General features: G+C 42.4%; 1 protein-coding gene across 3 annotated transcripts in view; it reads right to left on the bottom strand.

The window, feature by feature from the left end:
* The window catches only part of ADGRE5 (adhesion G protein-coupled receptor E5), a 65,461-nt gene that overhangs the window by 22,798 nt on the left and 23,648 nt on the right, over positions 1-19,015 (bottom strand). The window contains exons 2-8 of one of the 3 annotated variants that reach the window (XM_060764881.2): positions 17,578-17,655; positions 17,133-17,207; positions 14,891-15,019; positions 12,198-12,332; positions 5,297-5,443; positions 3,620-3,666; positions 1,167-1,259 (exon numbers count right to left, since the gene is read on the bottom strand). In XM_060764881.2, the coding sequence (XP_060620864.2) occupies positions 1,167-1,259; positions 3,620-3,666; positions 5,297-5,443; positions 12,198-12,332; positions 14,891-15,019; positions 17,133-17,207; positions 17,578-17,655 (704 nt within the window). The remainder of the gene's footprint in view (positions 1-1,166; positions 1,260-3,619; positions 3,667-5,296; positions 5,444-12,197; positions 12,333-14,890; positions 15,020-17,132; positions 17,208-17,577; positions 17,656-19,015) is intronic. The other 2 variants (XM_060764882.2, XM_060764883.2) reach the window with 2 other exon arrangements.

The raw sequence follows: 19,015 nt of genomic DNA, 5'->3' as shown, positions 1-19,015 counted from the left end.
AGGGGGAGGTCATACTGGATTTTTGCAGGAGGAACTGGCAAAACCACATCATTAATATTCTTTGGCCAAGAAAACCCTATGAAGTACACAGGGTTATCCTAAGTCAACGGGTGACTTGAAGTCACACATCAGGGAAAGGAAAATCAAAGCAGTGTTTGTATATATAACAGAAAATCTTTGCATGTCTAATAGTAAACTCCATAATCTCAGAATTTCAAAAACTTTCATTTTTAGAAGTAAAGGAGTTGAGTATTATTTTTAATGGACCCTCTGCTGAATGTTCCTGGCATCCCAAAGCAGGCATCTTCAAACTGTGGCTCATCAGCTGTTTGGGCCACCAACTCCCAGGAGCCCTAGCCAGCTTGTTCAATGGTCAGGAATTCTGGGAGTTGGAGGCCCAAATAGCTGAAGGCCTGCAGTTTGAGGATAGCTGTCCCACAGTGAATTGTAACCATTTTAAAGGGTGCTTGCACAACTTTTTAGTCCAGAATATGACAGCAGCAAATTATGTTGCTGTGGAATGGAAAGCAAAACTAAGTGCTCTAAAAAGCAAATGTATCTTCCCTGATATTTGCTTTCTAGAGGCAGTAAATGGGAGGAAATGTCTTAAGAGTCAGTTGCAAACATGATTGAAGATTAATGCCATGTTACACACTTTTAGCATGTATCTGCAATATGGAAAGCAAGGATGGAAAATTTCCAGCCTAAGTGCTACATTGATGTTCTCTGTTTTAGGCCAAGTGCTGCACACCAGGAGGAGTGTGTGTGTGTGTGTGTGTGTGTTTATCATCAGCCCAGAAGCCTCTTCTATTTTTATCTCTGCTCATTGATCGGAGGTAACAGATAAGAAGCCTTTTGAAGTCAAGCAAGTTTTCTATGGATACGAGGTATTGAGATATCCAGGAAGTGGATGATTCGAACTGTATTACAGTCAGAATGAAATATGGAGACACACCACAGGGAATACAGATCCCTGCAGTGTGTTTTCCCAACATGAACAGTGTGAAGTCCTATTCCTCTCACAATGAACAGGATATGCTGGCCTCTGTCCCTGCAGATTTTAATGAGTACCACAATTTTCTAATCCCAGCAGCATTGACCTTCGGATCACAAAAGCAGATGTGAGTGGAAACAGAGAAGAAACAAAGTCATTAGGTGATACATACCTTCAGAACTATTTTGACATCTGCGGAGGTCTGCATACTCAGTGAAGAAATATAGAGATGTCTCAGCTCTGTTGCAAAATTACAGAGGGAAATCTGCAAAACAATTACCCCGAAACTCCATTGGGTGGAGATGGGGGTGAAGAGATGAGAATGGGAACAGCTGGGCCAATTGCTACACTTTTTAAAAAGTCTAAGGATTAAATCAGATGTGATGTTGGCCATGTCTCTAGCCCTGGCATGCTTGATTTAAATAATTAAATACTGGGGGAAGGCAGCAGGGCAGGCCAAGTCGCATTGAGTTAATGGCCTGAGAGGGGAGACCTTCGTGGCTTGGCTCCCTCCACAGTCCTAATGAAAACTCCACCATCATATCAGTTGTTCAAAATGGGAGGAAAGCCACAAAGGGTTGGTGCTATGGGCCAGGAGACAGGAAAGGGGGTGTGGGAATGGTGGAGAGAGGAATGTGAAATAAAAATGCCTGGCTGGAATCCATCACAACTATTTGTTCTAATTCATTTAATAGCAAAACTCAAAAGAGCCCATATTTTCTACAACAGTAATTTAAATATTCCCCTTTTCAGTGAACAGAAAGCTTGTTTTCAGGGAAACAACAACATTTTGTGGCCGTGTTGTTTCTGTTGCTACACAACACAGACATTTGCTGCAACACATTGGTAGAGGCAGACAGCCTTTGGGTTGATAGCATACTATAGGTGGCTTCCAGGGGACAGAAAAGAGAGAATGAACACTTAGTGGGAAATGTCATGAGAACCCATCCCACAAATTCTGATCAGTTCTATGCGGTTTTCAGGCCATTTGATGTTAGAAACAAGCAAATGTTTTAACCTGTAGTTTGTACCATATTTTCATATACCGGCTATAACTACTTTTGTCTTGGAAAGAAAGAAGTAGTTATAGCCAGCATATGAAAATATGGTACAAACTACATATTCTGTTTTTTGTTCAAAGGCATTGAATAGTTGCCATATGTAAAACTGCCTTGAGTTCACTTCAGGGTAGAGAAAGGCGGGATACAAATAAGAGTAAATAAACAAATTAATAATAATAATAATACAAAATAATAATAATATGAAATCCAGCATATAGATCTCGTTTGCTGTGACATACTGTGTTTTGTGTCATAATAATAATAATAATAATAATAATAATAATAATAATACAACAACAACAACAACAACAACAACTTGCTGTGGAGTGGCACTCATCCACAGACCACCATTCTGCTTTGCTGGGCAAATAATCAGTATTTGTTATCTGTAGTGAACAGCACAGTGTAAGTAAATAAAAAACAGAGCATGCCAAAATTTAGCAACCTGAGAACGTCAACCAGAATTCCCAGTCCTCTTAAGCTGAACACATAACATCTTTGGAAAAAAGCCTCTACTAGCGTGGGATCCCCTCTACTTAGCAACACACAAAAACCTTTATTTATTTATTTATTTGGGGTTCTTTTACCCTGCCCTTCTCACTCCGAAGGGGACTCAGAGCGGCCTTACAAAAGCAAAGGCAGCATTCGATGCCTGCATCATAAAACAACCATACATAAACTTACATCATATCATAATTCACAAAAGTGCATGCATTAATTACCATAAAATCAATAAAAACAATAAAAACCAATACAAACCCAATTTCTCCTTTTACATGGTCAGTGTTTCGCTAACTCAAAGATCTAGTTTTACATTCCATTTCATCAATCCTGCTGGTCTTACTCGCCTGACTGTCTGATTTAATTGCCAAGGTGCCCAAAGGCCTGGTCCCACAACCACGTCTTCACCCTCCTCCTGAAGGCGAGGAGGGATGGTGCTGCCCTGATTTCCCCCGGGAGTGAGTTCCACAGGTGAGGAGCCACCACTGAGAAAGCCCTGCTCCTCCTCCCCACTAGCCTCACTTGTGAGAGTGGTGGGGTCGAGAGCAGGGCCTCCCCAGATGATCTCAGAGTCCGGGGTGGGACATAGAGGGAGATACGTTCGGACAGATACACTGGACCGGAACCGTACAGGGTTTTGTAGGTCAAAACCAGCACCTTGAATTGTGCTCGGAACTGAATCGGCAGCCAGTGGAGCTGACACAACAGGGGGGTGGTAGGCTCCCTGTATGTCGCTCCGGTGAGCAATCTGGCTGCCGCTCGTTGGACTAGTTGAAGTTTCCGAACAGTCTTCAAGGGCAACCCCACGTAGAGTGCGTTGCAGTAGTCTATTCGTTGCAGTGCGTTGCAGTAGTCTATTCTATAACTTTCTACAGGTTTACTGGAAACCTCCGGGACAGATGAGACTTTATGGGGATGGTTTGCTACCCACTACATCATGACAGCACTGGCTCCACTTCCCATGTCTATAGCCAGTTTTAGCAGAAGCTTAGCCCCGCACCTTTGATCTATGCCATGGATTCTATTTAGCATTGAATTCCAAGCTCCAGTTTTTGTGACTCACCTCTCCATCTGAGCAATTATTATTTGAAGGTGCAGGAATATTGATTGCTATGGAAATAAAAAGAAACCAGAAAGCATTATTTCACATCTCTTCCAAAAGCATTATTCTGGCCTTTAAAAAACAGAGGAAGCATTTTACATTTTTTTTTCTTTATCTGGAATGCCCACAATGGCTTTAGTGATTCCTCTCTGAGTGGGAACCACTGAATATAGCAGAATTCAGCATCATATAGAGGACTTACAATGGATTGGTGGCTAGAAGGCTGCACTTGCATGACGGGCAGTTGGGTTCTACATCAGACTAGGGGAATGAGGTCATTTGTACTTGATTAGAATCTGCTTGGTTACATACACAGTCACATCTGCAGATGTACTTTTCAAGATGTTGAGGAAAGAGAGATCTGCTACTCCCTTTTGAAATGTGCTGCTATGCAACAAAGCTGGAAGGTGTCTAGGTGCAGCTCCTTCTGTACTGACTGGCTGTGGGGGATACACCCAGATACATAGTGCTTGACCTTGATCATCTGGAGGAGAAGGAACGGCCTTTAACTATCAGGGACAGCCAAAACCTTATTAGGTACATGTCTGCTGCTGATCAGCACCTGGGATCCTCCTACAGTAGTTGCTATTGAGCACCCAAGTGAAGTAGATGATACTGGAGATACACTCAGTCATAGATGGTTTTTTACAATTTTTGTCCACCTTATCATTGTGTGATGTCAATCTGTAATATTCCCATTTTTCAAATGTGGGAAAGGCATCCAAAAGTGATTAGTCAAAGATTAAAAAATCAGACTACAGTTATTTGAGTGCCCCAGCCAATTGGCTGAAGGATTCTGGGAGCTGCAGTCTGAGTAGTAACTTTTTGCCAAATCTGACTGCTGCGCAGTACAATCAGGTTTTGTCTTGTTGGTGTCCCACTAAGTTCTTGGCATGGAGCTGCCACATAAATTTTGGATTGTGGAAAGCATGCTGAAAAAAGGTGCCTCCACGGGATACAAACAGAGGGAGTCAATGATGCCAGCCAAGTTTCCCCTAGCTAAAGGATCTAGGAATAAAAGGTGCCTGGGCAACCGTCACTGCAGAAATCCAAGAACCATGTGAATGAAGCAGAAGCAGTGGTGAGCAGAGGGAGGCTAATTGTTGCCAGTCATTCAGGCTGGAAGAGGAAGCTGTCAAACCAGCATTCCAGGGGACTGGAAACTAGTCACCCCTGTGGAGATGAGCCATCAATAGTGGTTGTAATAGATATAACACACCTGGGAAGCCTAGTTAGATGTAGCCTGAGCAGTAAATGAGCACTGTTAACACATCTGGAATCAAATTGTCTTTGCATGCAGGGAGCCATTGAAACAAGCCAGGCGAGGTAAGTGTTTTGGTATTATTGAAGCAATCAATAGAACTTTTCTCCTCTTTTCTATCTTGTGCAGGTTTAACTTTGCTAGAACATTTATGTAGTAAATAGCGATGTGAGACAAAAGGAAGCAGAGTCAGTTTATGCCCCTGTTATTCCAGATCAGGTAACTGCACAGAAACATCATATAGTTTTAAACCCTATAGTTTTAAACACATATAGTTTTAAACCCTACATATATTATGTTGCACAGTTTGCTTTAGTTTTAGCCTTTCATCTTTAGAACACCCAAAAGATTTTACAGCCATCTCCATCAGAATTCACCTTTGCATTTTGTGGCATCTTTGCCACCACGGACAACATCGTTATATTTGAAGTACCCTGTTTGACATGTACATCTGTAAGACCCTGGGCTATTTTCACATTTGGTAGTTGGATCACAATCATTCTTTTCAACACACTCATCTACATCTGAAAGAGATGGGAGAGAAAAAAAACAGCATAAGACTTAAGAAATCTAAAAAGAAGAGAGAAAAATTGATTATTTGCTGGGTAGACTGGTGGTATATTTGGTGACGAAATAGAAATGTAAAAGTGATTATGAATCAGCTAAGACATGGTGAAAGGCATTCTTCAAAATTCTATGTGACATTTTGCTCATGCTTCAACAAACTCATGTTTGTACAGTGCCATTAATTGTAACGGAATTGAATTATATGCCTTTCATTATGGATGACAGCCCACAAGAGAGGCCCACTTGAAGCTGAACAGCACAGTCACTCTAGTGGATGAGTGACCTGGCAAGTACCAGTAATAAGAAAGAGGAATTCCCTTTCTCTTCTTGAGTGGAAACTTCTCAATTTGCCTGAAGAAAATTCCCTACTGTTTATATCACATCCTCTCATAGAACAGTAATAAGAAGCTCTTGAACATGTCCATTTCGGGCTCCAGTAGATAGGACCCTTGCCAATATCCTTTCAGTAGGGAGATGCTCTGAGAAGTACCGCAGGATTTCTTTTAAAATGTCCACAAATACATCTTATTCAAAGTTGGATTAATCTCAGATGCAGTTTTCCATATTTAATACTAGTGAATCATTTAACTGATAAGAACAACTTAATATAGCCTACAAAGAGAAGCAATGAATCCTGTAGTTCATAATATAGCAGTTTAGGCCAATAATAGGTTAGGATAATAATGTTCACATACAGACAACTGTCTCCAGACAGCATCTTCTAATATAAGCTACAACCAGAATTGTAATTTGCCACCATGCTGAGGGGAGGTGGGGAAATTGAGGCAAATCTGTTTTGTTGCTCACTCTGAGGGAAAGGCAATCTTTCACGAACCCAGACCTCTTCTACACTGCCATATAATCCAGATTATCAAAGCAGATAAACTACATTGTCTGCTTTGAACTGGAGTATATGAGTCTACACTGCTATATAATCCAATTCAAAGCAGATTATCTGGATTTTATATGGAAGTAGAAGAGGACCCAAAGGGAAGTGCGAAAAACATATCTGGAGCCCAAAGATGTTTAGCCTATTTAATTTAGGGAAAAGTTAGGAAATTTAAGGAAATACTGAGTGGAATCCCATAAGTCAGAGAGAGAAGGGAGTTAATAATGAATGGGAGTTTCTTTAAGTAAGATGACTGCAGAACCCTGATAGCAATTAAATTCACTCAAAAGGAAATATTGATTTTTTTAAAATATTAGGTTACGACTATACAGTAAAAGTACAAATAAAGAAAACATGGCAAGTTCTCAGTTCAATATCCTCAAAAGCCCCACCCTTTAACTCCCAAAGGTTTCTCAGTACAGCTTCCAGGTCTTCCCATCTAAGCCAGTTATTCTTATCAGGCTCTTTTCCACGCAGGGCCCCAGATGTTGTTTGCATTCCTCAACCTTGGCTGTGAACTCATGACATGGAGGTGTTTTGGTGCCTTGAACACACCAGATATGAATCCATGATAGAAGGCACAAATGAAAACAGTGCCAACAAGGAGAAAAAATAAGAGAAGTCTAAAGAAACCAGGATGGATGCCCAAAGAACTTTCAACTGAAGACATGTACAACAAATGGAATAGGGAGAAATTACCAAAGAGGAATAAAAAAAATAACCAACATATGTAGGGAAAAGGTCTGAAAGGCTAAAGCACAACATGAACTCAAGTTAGCCAGAGAAGTTAAACACAACAAAAAGGAGTTCTTTGGTTATGTCATTAGAAAAAGGAAGAAAAAGGAAATGGTAGGGCCTCTGTGTGAAGGAGAGGTGAAATGCTTACACAGGATAGGGAAAAGGTAGAACTGCTCAATACCTCCTTTGCATCAGTCTTATCCCAAAAGGAGATCGGTGTTCAACATGGGCAATGTGGAGCGGAAGAAATAATAGGGGAGATGCAACCCCAACTAGGTAAAGAAGTAGTCCAGGAATACCTGGCAACTCTAAATGAATTCAAGTCTCCAGCGCCAAATGAACTACATCCAAGAGTACTGAAGGAATTAGAAGATGTTGTTTCAGAGCCACAGGCAATAATCTTTAAGAATTCTTGGAAAACAGGAGAAGTCCCAGCCGACTGGAGAAGGGCAAATATTGTCCCCGTCTCCAAGAAGGAAAAAAGAAGAAGACCCAAATAATTACCATCCAGTCATGACCAGCAGTTTGGTGGTTTTAGTTCGGCTGCTGTGGAATGCTTTGCCAGAGGTCAAATTCCCTTCCAAGTAATGAGTTGTAGCCTGGCAAGCATTGGATGAGCTTTCTGGGTGCTCAGAGGATGAGGAAGGGGATGACGGATTGCAACCTGTAATTTTAAAGGAGTCTGTGGAAGATAGCAGGGGTCTAGAGAGAGATATTTTGAAATCTCCAGGCCATTCCCAGGCTACGGGAATCCAATAAGAATATCTGTCTGTTCCAATAAGAATAGGCTGGAGGAGAATGTGGGAGACTAAGGTTTTTCCAGATTGAGTCATCTTGAAATTAGAAGGCAGAATATAAAACAAAGACAAATAAGGATAGAAAAAGCAGGTGTGTGTGAAGTGATGCCATGGCAGGAATTGAGGCCTTTTAAGTGGTTTATGGGCTCTCAGGCCTTTAGTGAGAACAACGTTGTAAAAAGGGGAAACAGCTCCTGGTTTCTAATCCTAAATTCCTGGCTCCTGTATTTCAACATTCTTGGTTTGAGGTTTTACCTTTCTTGTGTTCCTGTTTTCATGTTTATGGACATAACTTGTTCATTAGCAGCTGTGGACCTAATGTCTACCATGGAGACACTAGGACTCTCGCTTTGTAGTACTGGGCCCACGCATCGGGCGGGACACACGCTAGATTTGATTTTCAGCGCAGGAATTCAAGTGACCCAAGTCTCCACAATAGAGGTTCCATGGTCGGATTACTGCGCCCTGAGAGTCCGGTTGGAGCATGCCTACCCACGCTGCAAGGGCGCTGAGCCAATTTGGGCTCGCCCAAGGAGACTTATGGAACCCAGTAGGTTCTGGAATGCTCTGAGGGATCTGGAGCCTGCCAGCGACTCGATCGATGTGCAGGTGGACACATGGAACATCAGGCTATCCAATGCACTCGACGAGATTGCCCCTAGACGCCCTCTCAGACCCCGCCGAAATCGGTCTCCTTGGTTCACCGAGGAACTGATGAAGAGACGGCTGGAGGGCGTGTGGCGAGAACTCCGTGATGGAGCATCGAGATCAGCTTATGAGGCATTTAGGGAGTCCTACGAGCATGCTATCACTGAGGCAAAGCGAGTATATGATGCTTCTTTGATAGTGTCTGCTAGCTCACACCCGGCAAAATTGTTCAAAATAATTAGATCTCTAACGACGGTTCCTACCGTCCCAAAAAGTGGTGATCAGGCCCCTTCAGCCGAGGTTTTTCAGAGCTACTTTGCAGACAAGATCTCGCTATTTCACCAGGACCTCCCCGGTACAATTGATACAGTGAGAGAACTTGAGACTCCGTGGCCACTTGCTGGGCCCATCCTCGACCGGTTCATCCCGCTGGACACAGGGGCTGTCGATAGGCTCATAGCTGCAGCCAGACCGACCACTTGCTCCCTCGATCCGTGTCCCTCTTGGCTGCTGAAATCCTGCTTGGAGGGATTACGCGACCCTCTGTTGAAGATTATAAACTGCTCCCTTGAGCAAGGAGTTTTTCCAGAGGGTTTAAAAGAGGCGGTGGTCTCTCCCCTGCTGAAGAAACCAGATTTAGATTCTTTGGTTCCCTCCAGTTACCGCCCAGTTTCGAATCTCTCGTTCCTGGGCAAGGTAATTGAGAGGGCAGCAGTGGAGCAGTTGCAGCAATTCCTAGACGACACAGCCGGACTAGATCCCTTCCAGTCTGGCTTCCGTGTGGGGCATGGGACAGAGACTGTGCTGCTCTCCATCACGGATCACCTTCGATGCCAGCTTGACCAGGGCGGGTCAGCGCTGCTTGTGTTATTGGATCTCACAGCAGCATTTGACATAGTCGACCACAATCTTTTGACCCACCGCCTTGCTGTTGCTGGAGTCAGGGGGACAGCTTTAAACTGGCTGTCCTCCTTTCTTCACAACCGTGGACAGTGAGTGGAGAGGGGAGGCCTGGTCTCTGAGAGGTCCCCTCCATCTTGTGGGGTTCCTCAGGGGGCCATTCTCTCTCCTCTGTTATTTAACATCTATATGCGACCACTTGCTCAGCTGGTTTGAGGTTTTGGGCTTGAGTGTTATCAGTACGCCGAAGACACTCAGCTAGTGATGAAGATGGAAGGCCGACCGGACTCTGTACCCGATTGTTTCCATCAGTGCCTCAAGGCCGTTACTGGATGGTTGCGTGCCAACAGGTTGAGGGTGAATCCAGCAAAGACGGAGATCCTATGGCTGGGTCGACCGGGCAGTGGGGACAACCAGCTGCCTACCCTGGATGGCGAGGCACTACACCCGTCATCACTGGTAAAAAGTCTGGGAGTCCTTTTGGACCCTCTGCTGAAGATGGAAGCCCAGGTCTCCACCGTTAGCAGAACCGCCTTCTTTCATCTGCAGCAGGCTAGACGGCTGACCCCCTACCTGTCCAGGGATGACCTAGCTACGGTGATCCAGGCCATGGTCATCTCAAGACTGGACTACTGTAACGCCCTCTACATTGGCCTTCCTCTGTCGGTGATCCGGAAGCTCAAGTTGGTACAAAATGCAACTGCTCGGCTTCTTGCGGGAATTCCGATGAGATGCCACATAACACCAATCTTACTACAGCTGCATTGGTTACCAATTGAGCACCGGATCACTTTCAAAATGATGGTACTCACCTTTAAGGCCTTGCATGGTCTGGGGCCGATGTATCTGAGGGACCGCCTCACCCCCTACCAACCCCAGAGATTCCTCCGTTCTGAGGACCAAGATCTATTGGAAGTCCCCAGTGTCAAGACCTTGTGTCTAACAGCAACCAGACGCAGAGCCTTCACAGCAGTGGCACCATCACTCTGGAATACTCTGCCACCTGAAGTCCGTGCCTTGCGGGACTTACCAGCTTTCCGCAGGGCATGTAAGACATACTTGTTTCGACAGGCTTTTAATGTTTGATAGTGTTGTTTTTAAATTGCTTTAAATTGCTTTTAAATTTTGTTAGATTTTAGCTAGTCTTGTAAGCCGCTCCGAGCCCCAGGTGAGTGGAGGCATATAAGTTTAAATAATAAATAAATAAATAAATAAATAAACTAACTTTAGAATAACAACCTGCTTAAGGATTCTTTTGCTTTGTGTTAACTCAAGTCTCTGTGGATTGCTTTTTGATGCCTTGAGTCAAAAGCTGATGAACTCTTGGATCTTGTTGGCAATTAATTTTTGCACTTTTGCCGCTTCTTTTTTGCTTGATTTTCCTTTTTATACTTATTCATTAATAAACCTTTACTTATTAGATTATCTGAACATTGTGTGGTGTTGGGTGAAATGGCGTTCCAGGGCTACAGTGCAACATAATGGTTCACAAGCTGCAGAGATAATTTGAAAAGAGTGCTGATATGGGTTTCAGCTATGAATATTTGCATATAAAGAGGTCTGGAGAGAAGTAACTATGAAATTTGTATCCTGGCTAGTTTCTCTGGATTGGATCTGGATACACAGATCTTATATTGTATCCTGAAGAACCTTAGAACTTTGCAGTGTGTCTGTTATATCTTGGAACACTGTATCTTAATTTGGACTGACTTCTTGGCTTGATTCTGTCCGAGTTTTAAAATAAATGGCATAGATAAAATGGTAAGCTACTAAGGGCTTTAGGCCTGGTCACATGGCAAAATGTATGTCTAGGCCTAGAAACCCTGTTGATTAGCAGAGTCACTGTGACCGAACTAGTGACTCATGGGTGAGGGTATAAAAGCTGGTACCCTCCATGTGCTCATTGTAGGCTGGAGTGGTATGGTGGATGGAAGACTGAGGAGGAGGAGAGAGAGAGAGAGAGAGAGAGAGAGAGAGAGAGAGAGAGAGAGAGAGATTGTACTGTTGTGTATAGAGCTTTGTATATATCTCCTGAAGCAACTGAAGATAAAGTCTTCCTGCATACTGCAGTGAGAGAACATCTGTGTGTGGACTCTTTATTGCACAGTGAAATCCCTTCATCATTCAGAGGAATCTGGGGCCTAGCTGGTTTGTGGCTTGGGGACGCTTCTGGGACTCTGCTGAGGTAGAGGAAAACACCTGACAGATTCCTGGACTGGAAAACCGATTTGTACCTCCAGACACTGGACATCCGTTTGCCTTGCTTACTTCACATTATTTTGGAAATTTGATTGTGGCTTTGCATCTTGGGAATTTTGTTTTATTACATCAACCATGTTTTGTAGTCACACCTTGAAAAGACTCTGTTTAAGTGGATTGTTTAGCAAAATTGGTTTTAGCACAACTTGGATTTTTTTCTGCCTTCATCATTGGGTAGAGCCCTGCAAAATGACACTCACAATGTTTGCTCTACTTCACCAAAGTACTTTTCGATTGAAAACAGTTTATCATGCTTGTTTTCATTCCATCTCTCAAAAAGCAACCACAGTTTTGAAATCTGTTCTGCTTTACTACCATCTCCAGATGACCAATCTCAAAGCTTTTGGGATGAATTCACACAGTCACTTTCACTTTGACACACTAGCTTATTGTAGTACTGATGTAACTTAAGAAACATCACTGCCCATGCATTATTTTCTCTGAGTAGGAAGAAAGTATTGTGTGCCCATCGGGCGTTACCTTTGCATAGCTTTTTATCATCTTTTATACTCTTCGCAAATCCCTGTTTGCATTTACAATGGTAATCCCCTAAGATGTTGATGCAACTTCCATTAGGTCCACAAATTGAAGCATTTTTCTGGCACTCATCAATGTCTGCAAAGAGACAACTGCATCTATGTGAAACATGGAAAAACAGTCCCAAGAGGGGCTATCATTTATTCAATGAGGAAGAAATCGCATGCGGCTGCAGAAAGACAAGTCATTCCAGTTCTCAGACTGCAAAGGTCTGCTTTTCCTAAGCCACGCAAAGCAGCATGCTGTGAAGTCTTCACTTAGAGTAGCAATTCACAAATGAAGTCTTGTACATGCATCCTAAGAGGGTGTGGTAGCAGGGTATTAGAAGGGGCAACAGGGCTTCCTAGCCAAGCAAAGACTAGATTTCATGTGACAGGTATTTCATTGGTGATTCCCATTTGGAATTTTTTTTTGTCGTGTCAGGAGTGACTTGAGAAACTGCAAGCTGCTTCTGGTGTGAGAGAATTGGCCGTCTGCAAGGACGTTGCCCAGGGGACGCCCGGATGTTTTGATGTTTTTATCGTCCTTGTGGGAGGCTTCTCTCATGTCCCTGTTTTGAGCTGTAGATTTATTTCTACACTTGATTTGGAATCAAGTGTAGAAATAAATCTACAGCTCAAAACAGGAAGAATGATGAGAAACCCACACATCACAGAGAGAAGGTAATTAAATGCTTAGTTACAGATAAAGAGCAAAAATGGGCGATACTTTCTTGTCACAAAACACAACTAAAAAAGAGGATGCTATAATGGGAGTGCTGCCTAATGAAGCAATGATCTCCCTCTCTTCCCTAACTGGTCATTCATTATTTCCTGCAGAAACAGAACAAATGGATTACAGAACACACTAAGAAGTACAAAGGATATCTTTCTTCACTTCAAAGAGTTTTGTGACCCTAGAGTTTTATCAGGCACAAACTTTGTGGTCTGCAGCCCACATAGGTTGATGCAGCCCACAAACGTTTATGCCAAGTAAAGCTTGTTAGCCCATGAGGTGCCACATGACTCTCTGTTGCTTTTGCTGCAGAGTAAGATGGCTACTCCACTGGAAATTTATTCATTTTGCCAGAGAACCACAAGTAGACAAATTCTGACAAAGGAATGCCATAAGTTTCAACGAATGATGATTTACTGCTATAAATAATAAGATCCCAAATGACAGATGAGAAAAGAACATGACTGAAACTGCTTTTGAAAATCACAAATACAGGCTGTCCCCAAGTTACAAACAGCTGACTTACAAACAACTTATAGTTAAGAATGGGGGTGAGACGACAGGAAGTGTGAGAAATCTACCCCTGGGAAAGAGTTACCATGGGGAAAAGGTGTCTCCACTGAAGTTTTATTACCAATCCTTGTTTCCACAACAAGCCAAAATTTACAAAAGCCACTTCTCACAGCGACAGAAAGTGAGGTCAAAGCAATTTTAAAGAGGGGTGTGGATCTAAAATAAACACCACAGGAGTACAAATCCTTCCCTTTAAAAAATTTCAAAGATTTTTGACTTTCATACAAATTCAACTTAGGTCTAGTGAGCAAATGTTAATTTGTTTTCACCCTCCTCCCAAAAAAACCTTTCCTTACTGTTTTTTTCTTTGCCACATATTTTTCTAAAGTGCTGTTCTTCTGAGGTATTCTTAGATGGGAGAAAAGCTTAGATACTTTGCACACAGGAGATAAATCAAGTCCAAGTGTTGTCAAAATGGATTGAGGTTGGGTGTGTTGAGCAGGCTTCAGTGAGTCCTTTCACCCAGAACATACAAAGCTAATATAGTCAAATTCAGTCTAGAGCAGTGTTTCCAAATCTTTGGTCTTCTAGTTGTTTTGGACTTCAACTCTCAGAAATCCTAGCCAGCTTATCAGCTGTTAAGAATTGTGGGAGCTGAAATCCAAAACACCTGGAGGAAAAAGGTTGGGAACTACTGATCTAGAACTTAGAAAGTTCACTTTTTTTGGATTACAAGTACTCTAATCCTCCAGTTAATATGGTCTTTAATAACTGTCTTACCCCCAGCAACTCATACACTTCTTTAGTCCCCATAGCTTGGCCCTTTATCCATTTTTAAATTGCTCTGTTGTAAAAAACCTTTTAAATTTGTGTACCTCAAAGATATGGCAGTTGAAAACAGCATCAGCAAGTTGCTCTGATACAGGATCATCCACAGCCATTAGAAACTACTGAGGGAAATACCTAAAAAGCATCTTCTAATGAAGCAGGAAACTTTATGGGAGCCCTGATGACGGACAGTATTCAGTACAGTGAGAGATGCTTCCAAGATACTCTTGAAGAAAGTGAAGAGCCCCTTCAGAATGGATTTTGATCCGCACAGCTAGAATTGTGAAATTGAGGGGGGAATGTATATAATTGACGGAGCCATGAGTGGTGGCAGAATATCCAATATAGAGGTAAAAACCTTCATGTTGGCTATGGACTGAAGATGTAGGTTGGGAGTGTAGCTTTTTGGGTGGCTTAAATTTCTGAGCAGTTGACAGTATCCTACAAGTACAAGTTTTAACATCTATCTGTGCAGTTCATGGCTACAGCCTCTCCCGAAGCCCTCAGCTTTTTTGTGTTAGCACTATGTGCAAAAATTAAGCATGCAACATCTGGAGCAAAAGTTCTCAAAATGTCCTTACCTTGACAGTTGCCACTTTTATTATTGAATGAGAATCCTGTCACACACTCGCAGGTGTAATTCCCACAGACGTTTTTACATGTAGCGTGGTTTCCACATTTTGTTTTGCCCTTCTGGCATTCATTAGTATCTATAATATAGAAGAATTCATGTTGAAGTCAATTTTCTCCTGCACGCACTGAATGGCCAAATGGTGGTTAGGGTAATTCTGAAAAGATTTTGATCCAAAACTAGTGTCACAATAGTGCTGCCACATGGGTGTGATGACACTCTTCTATTCTCCCCTCCCCTGTCCCCCATAAACTGGTTCTTAGGGGTTTCCCAGCTTTGTTGGAATGATGATTTGGGGGTGGAGAGGGAAATGCAACATAGTGGGAAGATTACGGCCTCATTCCAATTCCACTGAGTGAAGCAATTTATTCCCTCTAACTCAGGAGTATAAAAAATAAGACACCTCATATACATTTTGAATTGTTTCCATGGTGTGGAAACACTTAGAAGGACTAAATAGAGATATTAGGATTGGTAGTATTTGTGGTGGCTGGGAAGGAGGGACATTCGAAAGGGCAGGAGGATGGCCAGCCATGAGGTAGTGAGGCAGCTGTCTCAGGAATATTCTGAGGAATATTACAAAAGACTTGGAAATTGCCAGTCATGTAATTTATTGCTGTTGTGTTTGTGTTTGCAACAGCCATGGAGAAAAATTGTGAAATTATTCTGTTTCAGAAACCAGAATAATTTCTTTGGTTTGGAACTTTAGTGTTTATCTTGAAGACAAGGGAGATATTTGCAATTCAAGTTTAGGCAGCAAAATGTCAGGGCCTGCTATCCGTTGGATTCAGACGGAGTACTTTGTATTCAATATTTAACTCTTTCTCCACATAAGAATTCTACATCTTCGATTAGATTCACTTTCAGTTTCTAGATTTCCATTTTGCAGAAAGTGAGAGAGACTGACCATTCATACCTGATCTTTAGGTAAAGGTAAAGGTTTTCCTCTGACAAGAAGTACAGTTGTGTCCAACTCTGGGAGTTGGGGCTTATCTCCATTTCTAAGCCGAAGAGCCGGCATTGTCCATAGACACCTCCAAGGTCATGTGGCTGGCATGACTGCATGGAGCACTGTTTCCTTTCCCCGGAGTGGTACCTATTGATCTACTCACATTTGCATGTTTTCGAACTGCTAGGTTGGCAGAAGCTGGGGCTGACAACGGGAGCTCATGCCGCTCCCTGGATTCAAACTTGCAACCTTTCGGTTAGCAAATTCAGCAGCTCAGTGGTTTAACCTACTGTGCCACTGGGGCGCAGTAGATTAAACCTGATCTTTGTTGTGTCTGCATTCCCTTGCTAACTTTGCTAGCCCCTCTTTATATTTAGCCCCTCTTTATACTTTGCACATTTTTTAAGGTGTGCAACTGAAACTTAAAGTACTAAAATGCTGGAAGTGTGATTACTGAAGGAAAAAAATCAATTGGAAGCAGAATTCATATTGAAAAACAATGCCCTCAATCTCCCTCTTTCCACAGTTGCACCCTTAAACTTTTGTAGGACCTCTATTTGCAGAGTTTGTCAAGAACTCTGGAAAACATTCATTTAATGCCCCATTTTAAATATATCTTTTATGTAATGTTTGTATAGGTATGTTTAAAAGACAGACAGGGATAAAACGTATTCCATATATGATGGACTGCTATTACTCCTGTGTTCCAGATGAGGAGCTGATCCTGAATCATGATTTTAAAATGGCAAAATTTTAAAAATTATTTTTTAATCTTTGAATATCTACAACTGTTTTAACTGTTAATGATGATTGTTAAATTTGGTGTTCGGCATCTAATGGTTGCCTATTGTAAAGCCATCCTGAGTCCCTCCTCGGGGGTACAAATGCTTGAAATAAAAAAACTGAGGTTGAGGATCTTGAAAAATATCAGACTTAGAGGGGCGCCATCTCTTTATTCAAGAAATCGCTTTTGATGCCAGCTCACATTGAGGAAAGCCCTGTCCAGGCTGGCTGAAAAGGCAGTACCAAAGGGAGTAACATTTTTACTGATCCCAGACACTGGAAATCTGATGCTGGTAGGCCAGGCAAGGTTCTCACAGGGAAGCCTAACCAGGGAATCTGCAGGAACTGCTACCAGGAGATGATAGAGGAACAACCAACTGAAACTGTGGGCCAGCAGCAGCCCCCTCCTGTTCCCCATCATTATCTCACTGTGTTCGGAAAGGCAAGGTAGTCTTTTTACCACAGCACCGCTTTTTATCATGCGGACAGGGATCATAACCGTCAGGACAGTTTCCTTCATTCTCATAATCAGGACCTGTTTAAGAGGAGAGAAATGGAAGAATAGTATTGGTTAGAATTTGCCAATTCATTATGGAAATAGCTACCATTCTTGGAACTGATCCTCAAAGAAAGCACTCTGCCCCACCTTTCATAAAGTGGATCTGACCCTTGCCACCTCCCAAGTAGCCAGCTCATTCAAATATAATATGGATATCGATCCATCTGCTCTCTGCTTTTAATATCGCTACTTTTTAATTAACAACAAAGGACCTCTGGAATTCTTTGTACTCAGCTACAGGTTTAGGTCTGTAGCCTTTCCTTTGTCGCATTCCCAATGAACTTACTTTTCTCACAAAAATGAATAAAACCATTTAAAATTACAGGCCTTTTAATGCTGCTCTTACTATTTTGTTGATCCAGAAAGAACTTACATCCTGTATCCTGAGCAACAGCTGTGGAGTGGATAAGAATTATGAAGAGTCCTGAAAGAGAGAGACAGGAATGTGACATTATCAGATTTATTACATGTATCATTTCAAACCTTTTTCCTGAGTAGCTGGAAACAACAAAGATGATCATTTCCCCTTTCTCCTCATACCATCCCTAGGAGAAATATTAATGTGGGAAACTGTGACTCACCAAAGTCAAACCACTGGACTTCATGGCTAAGTCAGCTTTGAACCTCAGTCTACCAGCACCATGACTGGTACACCACTATAGCTCTTTCAGCATGGAGCCTTAGGTTTCCCAAACTTCAAGCATGGAGATGTCCCTTTCAAGCAGGGCTGGGGCCAGGCTATTTCACAACTTAGGCAAGGGTAACTACTTGTACCCCCACCCCCTTTGTGTGTGTGTGTGTGTGTGTGTGTGTGTGTAACTTCAATTTTCATAAGCAGAAAAATTGCTGGAGTTAAAATTGCTGGAAGAAACATTAACAACTTTAGATATGCGGATGACACTACATTGATGGCCGAAAGCGAGGAGGAGCTGAGGAGCCTTCTAACCAAGGTGAAAGAAGAAAGTGCAAAAACTGGGTTGCAGTTAAACATAAAAAAAATCCATATTATGGCAACCAGACTGATTGATAACTGCCAAATAGCAGGAGAAAACATGGAGGCAGTGACAGACTTTGTATTTCTAGGTGCAAAGATTACTGCAGACACAGACTTCAGCCTGGAAATCAGAAGACACTTACTTCTTGGGAGGAGAACAATGACCAATCTCAATAAAATAGTGAAGAGTAGAGACATCACACTGGCAACGAAGATGTGCAAAGTTAAAGCAATTGTATTCACCATAGTAACCTATGGATGTGAAAGCTGGATCACAGGGAAGGGTGAACGAAAGAAGACAGACGCTTTTGAACTGTGGTGCTGGAGGAAAGTTCTGAGAGTGCCTTGGACTGTTCTGAGAGTGCCTTGGACCATCCTCCAGGAAATAAAGCCTGACTACTCATTGGAGAAAATGATATTGGAGGCAAAGATGAAGTACTTTGGCCACATAATAAGAAGACAGGAAAGCTTAGAGAAGACAGTGATGCTGGGGAAAATGAAAGGGAAAAGAAAGAGGGGCCGACCAAGGGCAAGATGGATGGATGGTATCCTTGAAGCGACTGGCTTGACTCTGAAGGAGCTGGGGGTGGTGACAGCCGATAGGAGCTCTGGAATGGGCTGGTCCATGAAGTCATGAAGAGTTGGATGTGACTGAACAAATAAACAACAACAAAGCAGAAAACTGGATGGTTCTGGCAGCTCAATTGGTTCTTTCCCCTCATTTAGCATAAGTGGACAACAGAAAACAAAGGACATTAAGGTTCACATTCAGGGACCTTATGCTAGAAAG

This window comes from Anolis sagrei, chromosome 2, assembly GCF_037176765.1.
Source record: "Anolis sagrei isolate rAnoSag1 chromosome 2, rAnoSag1.mat, whole genome shotgun sequence".
NCBI classification, from domain to species: Eukaryota; Metazoa; Chordata; class Lepidosauria; order Squamata; family Dactyloidae; genus Anolis; species Anolis sagrei.
The sequence above is the reverse complement of the archived record's forward strand: the minus strand, read 5'-3'. Positions and strand labels throughout refer to the sequence as shown.